The following is a 12,215-nucleotide window of genomic DNA, read 5'->3' as shown; positions in this document are numbered from 1 at the left end:
GATGAGAGCACGCTCAGCATTCTGAAATGCTATATCCGAGCCGCGTGCTTGCCGACATCGCGATTTAATTGCTACCGTCACTACCATGAAGGACAGATGTGCACTGTGAATTTCACTGAGGAGAAATTATCACAATAATGACGAAGTGTAACGCAAACATACACCGTAAAATTACTCTGATTTCCTGAGAGTCTGTAAGAATAGGAGTAAAGTAGGCTCACCAAAATTCCCCTCTTCTTCTTGAAGAAGAAAAGTTCGAGAAGTTTGATGGAAATGATTGCCTGGACTCCGAAATCGAGTGAGCAGCGCACCATCATGTCTTTTGGGTCGACGCTCTGTAGCGCAGTCTGGTTGTTCAGGTCCAAATCAATTGAAGTCATCCACGCCACAAGGTAAGCCGTCTGCGGGAACAAAACCCAGCTGATCGCCAAAGAAAACATTGTGGGTGCAATCTTAACTGAGCGTTGTCGTTCATTTTTTAGTGCCCTGCTGGCATAAGTTGAAAAATGCAGTCATCACATAACACCATTGTCAAAAGGGAGTCCGCTGAGGAATAGGTGTACCTATGGTGTTTAACCGAAACCATCATCGAGCATGAAGCACGTACACTTCACAAGCCTAAATCAATAAAAGATGTGTTTTAGTCTTGCGTGGTCAATTGTTGAAGTACAAATGCTTTTTAAAAGCGTGTCTGCAGCGGTGATGAGCGTAGCAGGTCAACTCCGCGTCCTTTCACGGGAATAGCCGTTTTCGTCTTAGGTACATGCCATACAGGGTTGTAGCAGCAGAAACGACGACAAAGGCTGGAGGTTGTCAACGTGCTTTTTGTAGGTCATGATTCTTTTATCTGAACTCTAGTCAAAGAAGCCAGGCACGTATTCAAAGGAGGACCCGAAGAAGCTCATGCCCTCCTCCCCACTCCCCCCCCCCCCCCAAAGGCAATGAAACTCTTCGCCCAGTTTCGCATGCGAAATAGGCACACAAGTACTAGCAGCGGTGCGCCCATATCTCTTCCTCAATGGATACGCATCCTCTCGCGTGAAGAGAAACTATTTCTCCAGCATATTGTTATATGCAGGCATACACTGTGAAGCAGATACTGTGAAGCAAACAGTCAAACCCGTGTAATATGACGATTTATTACAAGGCACTAGGCACAGTCTAGTTGCACCGGCCGTACACGAACCGCCATCCTGGCGATATACGGCGTAGGTAGGATGAGGGGGTCATAGTACGGTTTAAGTCGGTTTACATGAACCGTGTCGCGCCCACGTTGCCTAAGGTCGGGTGAATGCGTCACAGGTTCTACAACGTAGGTGATAGCGGAGGTACGGTCTATGACGTGGTAGGGGCCATCATAACGTGCAAGGAGTTTAGTAAAAAGGCCAGGGCTGTGAGGCGGGACCCACAACCAAACAAGGGAACCAGTCGGAAAAAATAGTGTAAGCGCACCACTGTCACGCCGCAGCTTTCTACGACCTTGGCAGCGGTCGTAAGGATTCGCGCGAGCTGCGTACAGTCCTTGGCGTATTTGGCGGCTTCAGACACAGGAGCGGATTCGGAAGCGTCGGGTCGGTATGGGAGCAACGTGTTCATAGTACACGAGGGCTCTCGTCCATACAGCAGAAAAAAAGGGCGAAAAGCCAGTGGTAGCTTGTGTGGCCGTATTATAGGCATACGTGACGAACGGCAATATAATATCCCAGTTACTGTAGTCTGAGGCGAAGTACATAGTTTAGCATGTCACCAAGTGCGCGGTTGAACCTCTCCGTCAAGCCGTTCGTTTGCGGGTGGTAGGCTGTAGACTTGCGGTGAACGATGCTGCATGCAGCGAGAAGGGCTTGGATTACTTCGGACAAGAAGAAACGTGCCCTGTCGCTGAGCAGTTCGCTTGGTGTGCCTTGTTGAAGAACAAAGTTCCGCAAGATGAAAAACGCAACTTCGTGCCCAGAGGCTGCCGGGAGTGCGGCAGTCTCGGCGTAGCGCCCAAAGTGGCAGACGTCTACAATTATGCATCGGTTACACGAGGAGCTGCAGGGAAGTGGACCATATAGGTCCATGCCGACGCGATCGAATGGCCGAGCTGGACAAGGCAGCGGCTGTAGCTCACCAGGAGGGCGCTGGGGAATTTATCGCCGTTGGCACGCCATGCATGAAGTGATACATGCCGTGCCAGTAGAAACAGTACACGTTTTCAGAACACCGGCATGACCATTATGAGGAGCAGCATGAAAATATGCGGATATGTCAGAACGCAGGTCTCGTGGTATCACAAGGAGCCATTTGCGACCATCAGGCAAATAATTTCTGCGGTAAAGGAAGTTGTCTCGTACAGCGAAGTGAGCGGCTTGGCGACGAAGTGTTCGTGAAGAGGGTGTGGCAGATGGGTCGTAGAGGATATTCAATATAGTTGAAAGCAGGGCATCCTTACGCTGCTCGTCTGGCATATCAGCGGCGTTGAAGGCTGACATGGATGCGAAGAGCGGAGACACTGAAACTACATCAGAAGGTAACGGTGATCAGGAAAGTGCATCGGCGTCAGAGTGCTTTTTGCCCGATCAGTAGACAACCCGGATGTCATATTCTTCAAAGCGAAGTGCCCATTGGCCTAGACGGCCTGACGATCCTTCAACGAGGACAGGCAGCAAAGGTAATGGGGGTAGGCGATAATGTCAAAAGGGCAACCATATAGATGTTTACGAAATTTCATGAGAGCCAAAATAATGAACAAGCACTCCTTTTCTGTTACTGAGTAGTTGGCTTCGGCCTTGTTTAAAGTGCGGCTCGCATACGCGAAGACGTACTCGTCATAGCCGTCCTTCCGTTGTGCAAGGACTGCACCAAGTCCGATGCCGCTGGCGTCCGTTGTTGTGTACTCCAGGGTAGCGTATCGTACTGCTGCCGAGTTGTAGCGACGCCTGCCTTTCGAAGCTCGACCTCGTTCTCTGCAATGCTCTCTAGGCATTCCTTCAGTTCATCGTCGTCTGCCCCGATCGCTTCGATCTCCTCTATGATCTCCGGCTTTCTCATCGATTCGGCAATTTGGAGGACCAACTCACTGGCCAAGCTCAACAAGTACGGCTTCTTCAGTGCCTTCAAGTTCATGGCTGCCCTTGGTACTGCTAACTCTTCACTCGATAACAACCTTGACGTACTCAAAATTTCGGTCAACGGTAAAAAAAATCACTGCACTGTATATTTAAAAAAAAATACGTAAAGCCAAGTGATATCTTATTGAAGAAAAGGCATGCACTCACCATATGCAGTCATGAATCCAGACACCTTCCTCCCGAACGTTGTCACCAGGACGAAGAGGCTACGATCTCATAGTTGTCGTTCAAGTTGGGGTCTCCAGGGTTCCGGATCCCAACCGCTGCCAGTCAGTTTTTTGCGTACTCCAGGGTAGCATATCGTACTGCTGCCGAGTTCTAGCGACGCTTGCCTATTGAAGCTCGACCGACGTTACTAATGGGGTAGCGTGGCGTTGTCGGCGGGCTCAGGCATCCGATACATCATGGCGACCGGGCAAGGACGAGACGATTTCTAGTGCGAAACGTGGTGCCCGACGCCAACCGTAACACCGTGTGTACCTATGTGGGCGCTGTGGGATCGTAGTGTTGAAGAATCTGTGGCGACGTAAGTAGGCAACGTAGTTGTTTGAAGGCTTCGTCACATTAAGTTGGCCACACGGAGATGCCGTTGGTAGTGGTAAGCAAATTGGTCAGTGGTGCGATGATAGTTGCAAAATTGCGCACAGCACGCCGAAAGTAACATCAGAGCCCTATAAACCTGCGGAGTGCCTTAAGAGTAGTGGGTATCGGAAACTCTGCGACCGCGCGAAGCTTGGCTGGGACAGGAAGCACACCGTCCTTGGATAAGGACGTTTCCCAATTTTGTTAACTTGCGGGCAGCAAAACGGCACTTATTGGTGTTAAGTTGGAGGTCAGCAGGGGGGAGGCAGGTCAGTATCTCATGCAAGCGAACGATGTGGGTCGGGAAATCTGGCTGAAACACAACGATATCATCAAAGTAGCACAGACGTGTTTTCCACTTCTAGTTACGAAGGATGGTGTGCATCATACGCTAGAAAGTAGTGGGCGCGTTGTACCGCCCGAGTGGCATTTCGGTAAATTCGTACAAGCCATCCGGCGTGATGAAAGCTGTGTTCTCAAAGTCCTTTGAGAACAAAACAGCATCCGTTAAAGAACAGGAAATTGTAAAAAAAAAAAACTAATGACGCTACTACCGTCATACTGCCAAAGCACACACGTAGGAGACTGGTTGGCGCAGTAGAAACATCATGTCGTCTTCTCCTTGAATAATATTTTTCCACCTGAAAGTCTGCAGGCGTATGCGTTGTCGTAACGCTGAATAAAATATTATATGTGTAGCTGAACTTTAATCCTCATGTGTTGCGTCCTGTTGCAGCACCTTTCTCCAACTTCTTGGATATTTCTACTGTGTCTGGACGGTTAAAAGCAAAGCTACTAACAGAAACGCTGGCCGCATCTGTAAATAATTTATTCTTCGTTTGATGCTATTTCACAATTTTATTTCCCTATTTGTAGTCAGCCTGACATCATTTATTTATTATTATATAAAAGCGCATCCAACATAATAAGATGCAGGCGTGAATCGTTTGTTAAGCATTTAGTGTTCCACATAAGGCGTAAAAAACACCATGACACCCATAATTTGAACTACTTGGACAAAAATAAGCTTTATTTATTATTTATTTCGGCCTTTGTCAGGGAATACATGGAACGGCAAGGCATTGTGCTTAAATACCTACACAGGTTAGAGAGCCCCTCTATGCGTTTATTAACTGCGAAGACACGCTGTTACTGTACGGAGCCAGCGCTCGTGGCAAATCCAGAGTACATACCAAGAAAAAAAAATATGCGATAGGATAGTTGTAACAGGTTTGAAGAGCAACGCCATATACAGCAAAACAGGGTTTACGGAAAATCATGCGACGTGGCTAGACAAAAATAATTAAATAAACAAGCAAGCTCCATGACCGCAGACAGACTTTCGCTGAAAGGTGACTGCACCCCTCATGAATCATCAGCACACATGTCAAAAAAGGTAAGAATCCACTCCGGAACCGGATGGTTGTAAAAGTAGGTTCATAGACCAACTAAAGTAACACATGCAGCGTTTACAGAGGAGCTCAGCGAAAAACATGGGTGCACATGTTTTGACAACAATGCGACAATAATATTTCATAAATATTCCTTACCCTAGGTTATATATATATACATATATATATATATATATATATATATATATATATATATATATATATATATATATATGTGTGTGTTTGTGTGTGTGTGTGTGTGTGTGTGTGTGTGTGTGTGTGTGTGTGTGTGTGTGTGTGTGTGTGTGTGTGTAGCGCTCTGCGCACTACCACCGCTGCGGAGCGAGACCCGAACTCGAGCTGACGATGCCAAGAGTTAGAACGGGTCATTAAAAGCTACTCGCGATCCCTCGAACGAGCTTCAATAAACCCACTTTCATTTGGTGGAGGTGCCGGGTAACATCGAAAACTGGAACTCCGAAGCTGGATGCTACCCACTGGTGCGACCATGCCTGACGAAAGCACCCAGCAAGACACACCAGTCTCCAGCGGTCATCGTTTTTGGTGTGTTGCGCCAGCGTGATCCTGCCATCTTTAGCCGCACCGATGGTGGTTACGTGCAGGATTGGTTGTCATCGTGCGACCAGGGGAGCCAGCACAAGTGGCAGGACGTTGCAGCACGTTGTGCCACCAAGTTGCACAACGTGCTGCTTTGCTTTACCGGCGTCACAAACCTCTGGTTCTGAAACCACGAACACGATTTCCAAACATGGAGCGCATTCAAGATTTGTTTTGCAAAAGTGTTAGGGTGCATGCTGTGCGCAAGCGTCGCGCTAAACAACGCTTACGTGGCTTTTTACATCGAAGATGTGATTGACCTGTGTAAGTGCGTGAATCCGTCAATGGCAAAACAGGACAGCATAATATACATTATGAAATGCATTGATGAGGACGCGTTTCGAATGTTGTTATCGAAGGATTCGGGTACCGTCGCCGAAGTTATCAATTTGTCCCAAAGTTTTGACGAGCTACGGAAACAGCGCATCTTAGCTCGGCACCCACCGGCCACGGACGATTCGCTAGCAGCATTGGTTATTGGCGACAACCAGGCAACTTGTGAGCGAGGAGGTCGCGCGACAGCTCTCCATTTTGCCGACCATGGAGAAGGCTTCTCCGTGGTCGGAGAAGGCTTTGGCGCTGCAGCGCTCCAGCGATCCGACAGATAATCCAGGAGCAAGTGAGCGAAGCCCTTCCACCTCCGTGTCAGCCGGATCCCGTGGCAACGCCTCTGACGTATGCTGAAGCCGTTGTACGGGCGCCTTGTCTTCCTGGGCACTATCCTCCACCTTCGGTGCCTCGCCCGCTGGTGTTCTCTCCTCCGCCTTCGCCTCGCCAGACGGCGGCTCCCATTTTAAGGGCACAGCAGCAGGTTACAAATCCTTAGCGCACTGCTGAGAACCGCCCAATATGCTACGCCGTGGTACCCCGGGACATGTAGTGTGTTTCTGCCGCCGGCGCTTGCCGAGCTTGACGGGCACCTCGCGACCTCCCAGCTACAGAAGTCACGGCTTCCAACCACCGTATGCCTCAACAGCCGGCACCGCAAGTTTAAGCTGCTAATGACATACCAGCTCCGCAGTCACAGCTCTATGGAACTCGTCGCTCGCCTTCCCCTCATCTGCGCTCACTCTCACTCATGCGTCGTAGGCCCAGTGACAGTAATACTGAGGTAGAAATCTGATTTCTGTAGTTCCACAGGGACGAACTGCGTCGTCGTCGGAACATAAAAGTCCTCGTTTTTGCCCGCTAACGGTATTGGAGTGCCCAAATCTCTGTTGCCCAAATCTGGTAATAGCACCAAATCTTTTGCGCTCGTCGATACAGGTACTGCTGTATCCGTGATTAGTGAAAAACTTTGTTGTGCATTAGCGAAACTGACCATGACCCATTCGGTAGTATCGCTTGGAACAGACAGTGCACAAGCTCAGCCAGTCACTATGTGCATTCCAAGGTGCTGATTCGAGACAGTTTGTATTCGATTGATTTCTTTGTGCTAACTTGTTGGTTCCACGACGTGATTCTCGGTGGGGCTTTTCTGTCGCTCCATCATGCCGTCATTGACAGCGCACGTGCTGAGGTTGAGTTCTCCGTTCTATGCGGTTTGCCATCTCACGAATTTCAAGTTCATAAGTTCATGATGTTCGTAGGATTTTTGTAGCTTCGGATACGGATCTTCCTACTCACAGTGCTGTATTTGTCCCAGTTTCATGCGCATCGCTTGCCCACGCGATGGCCAAGTTTACACGTGCTGCCTTCTTCAGTCGCACCAGCCTATATTGTTGATTTTCGCACTCCTCGCGGTTCGCCATGGTGCTGCAGAAATACTGGTTTCTAACCCAAATTCGTACACTTTGGCTTTGCACTATGTCGAGACTATTGGTACCATGCAGACTGTAGACGCTGACGTTATTGTGCATTTGCCTGTTGCCGATGACATGGATACTGCTAATGTAACACCACTGACGCCCCATGTGTCATCTAAGCGAATTTCACCGGATGTTTTTTGTCAATCTATTACCGATCACCTCGAGCCGACACAACGTGAGAGGCTACTTACTCTTATAACTGATTTTCACACTTCTTTTGACTTGAACCAAGCGGCATTATGCTGCACAAGCACCATCTCTGACAACATTGATACGGGAGACCACGCACCATTACTCTAGCGTCCGTACCGCGTGTCATCTAATGAGCGTCGTGTCATCACCCAGCAAGTTCAAAACATTAAAAATGGTGTTATCAATCCATCCAGCAGTCAATGGTTGCGTCCCGTAGTACTAGTTAAGCAAGAAGATGGCTCAATTCGTTTCTCTGTGGACTATCGTCGCTTCAACAAGATTACGCAAAAAAGATATGTACCCTCTACCGCGTATACATGACGCCCTGGTTTGTCTACACGCTGACGAATTCTTTTCTTCTTTGCACTTGTGAATGGTCTATTCCAAGACCTGATGGATGAATTCCATCGCTCGAAGACAGCTTTGACTACGCCTGACGGACTGTATGAGTTTACGGTAATGCCATTCGGCCTATGCAATGCTCCCGCGACATTCGAAAAGATGGACAATATTCTGCCACGCCTCAAATGGAAGACATGTTTGTGTTATTTGGACGTCATGGTAGTTTTCTCCCCCGATTTCAACACTCACGTGTCTCGTATACGCGAAGTTCTAACTTGTCTTGCCACCACCAGCCTTCAACTGAACTTGAAGAAGTGCCGCGTCCGAGCCCGCTAGCTGAACATACTTGGCCACGTCGTTTCCAAAGGCAGCGTCCTTCCCGTCCTTCCCAACCTTCACAAGCTTCGTGCTGTGGCACAGTTTCCTCGGACGGCTACAGTGAAATACCTCCGAAGTTTTGTCTGGCTTTGCTCTTATTTTCGTCGCTTTGTGCGCAATTTGCCTACATCATTACACCTCTGAAGAAGTTCCTGGTTCGTCCTAGTGAACTTCGCGATTGTACACCGGCATGTGACCAAGCCTTCCCCACTTTCCGTCGTGTACTTACCTCACCGCCTGTTGTACGGCACTACAACCCGAGAGGTCCGACCGAAATTCATACAGACGCCAGTGACGTTGGTGTTGGAGCTGTCCTTGCGCAACGCAAGCCTGGCTTCCCGGAATAAGTGGTTGTATGTGCGAATCGTGCCGTCACGAAGACAGAAACCAATTATTCTGTCTCAGAAAAAGAATTTTTGGCTATAGTTTCGGCATTAAACAAATTTCGCCCTTACATGTATGGTCATCCGTTCGAAGTTGTGATAGACCACCTAGCGCGGTGCTGGCTTCCATCACTGTAAGACCTGTCAGGGTGTCTTGGACCTTGGGCTACTCGGCTCCAAGAATTTGACATTCACGTCACCTACCACTCCAGGCGTGTACATTCTGACGTAGATGCGCTCTCCCAATCACACATGCAATCTGACGGAACGCCAGCCCTATCCATGGAGTGACCCGTTGCTACGCTTGCTGTTACTGACTGTCTGAAGAGAGAAAAGATCCGTGGATTGAGTCTTTTATTGACAATGTCACCAGTTCTTCAAAGGCTGCATGCCATCGAGCCCTTCGTAGCCAAGCCACCCATTTCCTGCTACTGGACGCAACTTTGTACCGCCGAAACTATCAGCCAGACAATCGCAAACGGCTGCTAGTCATCACTCGCCATTTTCGTTCCGACATATGCACGTATTTCCACGCCGACCCACATGAAGCTTATGCTAGCGTCCTGAAAACCTACGAGCATGTATACTTATGTCCATGTATACTTATGCCGCATGTATATTTATGTCCGCAAATACATTCGGTCATGTGCAGCCTGTCAGCGATGCAAGACATCTCCTCATACGACAGGCCCTCTGCAACCTTTACCGTCTCCTGCAGGCCCTTTTGACCGGGATGGCATTGACCATTGCAGGCCTCTTCCATGCGCTGCTAACGGAAATCTTTGGATATTTATGACAGCCAACCATGAAACACGATCCACCGAAACTGCTGATGTTGCTTCGGCCGCTGCTGGCAACGTCACCACGTTCATCTTAGGGCATTTCATGATACGCGCCGTGCATCGCGAGAAGTGCTAAGCAACCGAGGCCGTGTGTTCTTGTCGGAGGGTTTTTATGAGCTACTCGCCGCGTACTGAACTATTCTACGCGCCAGTACGTGGTATCACCCAGAAACTAACGGTCTAAGAGAAGGAGTCAAATGCACTCTTGATGACATGCTCCCAATGCGAGTGGTGTCCGTTCATTCAAATTGGGACGACGCCCTCCCTTTCGTGACGGACGCCTATAATACCGCCCGTCAGGCTACCACAAGCTTCTCATCAATTTTTCTTCTTTATGACGCTGAAACATCCACTACCCTGGACATAGTACTACCATATCATCTGGATTCCTCTCAGTTGCCCCTCTTTCAGAAGTTGCTCACCATGCTGAAGAGTGCCGTCCACCGGCTTGCTCATTCACGTCGGATACCCAACACATCCACAAAGATAGCCACGAAAGCGATCAGCCCACATAGTCCTTGCCGTCAGCTCTCACCACTGGCTTCAGCTACCCTTCCAATCTCGAGGCTTTAGCCCAAAGCTTGCTCCGAAATATCAGGCTCCGTTCTGGATCGTCGAGTGTACACCACCTGTGAACTATGTAGTCGAACCGGTGACGCCATCTTCGGACAAGAGCCGCCGTGGGCGCCAGACGGTTCACAGAAGCCGCCGGAAGCCGCACCGCAATCTCCTCATCGTGTGAGCACCTTAGGTTGTCTCGATGGCACCTCTTCGCCACGGAGGCAATTATAGTGTAAAATAAGCATGTAGCGTTGTGGGCACTGCCACCGCTGCGGCGTGAGACCCGAGCTCGAGCTGCTGATGCCAAAGGCTGGGACTGGTGATTATGAGCTACTTGGCCATCCCTCAATCAATAAACACCCTTTCAATATATATATTTATTGTCCTGTAACACTGTCTGCACGACCTAATTCTCGGCCGCTTCCTGCCGACGCAAGAACTTGTGTTTCACGCCGCTTATATTCCGCTGAGTTTGCAAGGCTGTCTCCACAGGCGGCTACAAATGTCTTCCTGACGCCCTGTCCTCCCGTACCTGATGGCGCTTACATCGTGTCGGCGCTTACTGACGGGGTTTTGTCGCGCATTATTGCCCTACCGAGCACCTTCATCCGGATCTGCAAAAACTGCGCTCGTGTGCCCATCCTCAATTTTGGATTTTCGTCGCGTGTGCGGCCACACGGCATCTTCATAGTGCATATCACTCCTTTGGAAGATTTTGAGATTTCTTCTTTGACCTCTGAATCCTTCCTCAGCGCCAACGGACCTTTGTCACCCACTCCTCCGTACTCGACACAAGCGAACGATGTTTCTGAGAAGATCGCCCCTGACCTTCCTGGCCAACTGGACGACCGTCCAGTTGGCCAGACATCTGTTGTCACGCATCGCATCAATACCGGTGATGTCAGCCCCATTCATAGGCGGCCATATCGTGTCTCCGCAACAGAAAGGGCCAACATACACAAAGGGGTAGACAGGATAATGGAAAAGGACATTATTGAACCTTCCAGTAGCCCGTGGGGATCACCGGTTGTCTTAGTAAAGAAAAAAGACAACTCGTTGCGCTTCTCCGTTGACTACCGTCACCTCAACAGGATAAAAAGAAGGATGTTTATCCCCCACCTCGCAGTGATGAACGTCTTGACTGCCTTCACGGATCCCAATACTTTTAATCAATTGACCTCCACTCCGGCTATTGGTAGGCTAGCGTCAATGAGATGGACCGGGAGCAAACCACCTTCGTCAAACCGGATGGTCTGTACCAATTTAAAGTCATGCCCTTTGGATTATGCAATGTTCCAGCTACATTCGAGCTCATGATGAACTCTCTCTTGCGCGGCTTGAAGTGGTCTACATGCCTCTGTTACCACGACGATGTGATTTTGTTTTCGTCGAACCTTGAGAGCCACCTGCGGCGCCTCACAACCATCCTCTCCGCGTTTCGCAGGGCTGGCCTTCAGCTAAACTCCTCCAAGTGCCATTTCGGTCCCCGTGAAATTAACGTGCTCGACCATCTCGTAAACGCCGCCAGAATCCAACCTTATCCACAGCAAGTTCACGCCGTGTGAAATTTTCCTGTACCTTGTTCAACAAACGATGTACGTAGTTTTTTGGGCTTGTGCTCTTGTTTCCTGCGATTTGTGAAAAATTTCGCTGACACCGCTCACCCTCTCAGTGACCTTCTTGAGAAAGACGTCTTACACAGGCGGCTTACAACTTCCCCAATTCTGTCACACGTTGACCCTTCTGCGCCCATTGAAGTACGAATTGACTCGCGTGGCCATGACACCGGCGCTGTCCTCGCTCAGCGTTAACAAGGCCAAGGCAGTGTCATCGCTTACGCTAGCCGCCTTCTTTCCATGCCCGAGCGAAATTACACCATTACTCAGAGAATGTCTCGCTCTCGTATGGGCGGTCGCGAAATTTCGGCCGTACCCTTTCGGTCGAACCTTCTGCGTCTTAACCGATCATCACGCCCTCTGCTGGCTGTCCTCTTTGAAGGACCCAACTG

General features: G+C 49.4%; 1 protein-coding gene across 1 annotated transcript in view; it reads right to left on the bottom strand.

The window, feature by feature from the left end:
* LOC126537932 (neprilysin-1-like) overlaps window positions 1–12,215 on the bottom strand; it is a 53,233-nt gene that overhangs the window by 22,112 nt on the left and 18,906 nt on the right. Inside the window, exon 5 of the mRNA XM_072286892.1 lies at window positions 222–401. Coding sequence (XP_072142993.1) covers window positions 222–401 — 180 coding nt within the window. The remainder of the gene's footprint in view (window positions 1–221; window positions 402–12,215) is intronic.

The sequence above is a fragment of the Dermacentor andersoni genome, chromosome 3 (assembly GCF_023375885.2).
Source record: "Dermacentor andersoni chromosome 3, qqDerAnde1_hic_scaffold, whole genome shotgun sequence".
In the NCBI taxonomy this organism is placed as follows: Eukaryota; Metazoa; Arthropoda; class Arachnida; order Ixodida; family Ixodidae; genus Dermacentor; species Dermacentor andersoni.
Note: the sequence above shows the minus strand (reverse complement) of the source record. Positions and strands in the feature narration are given on the sequence as shown.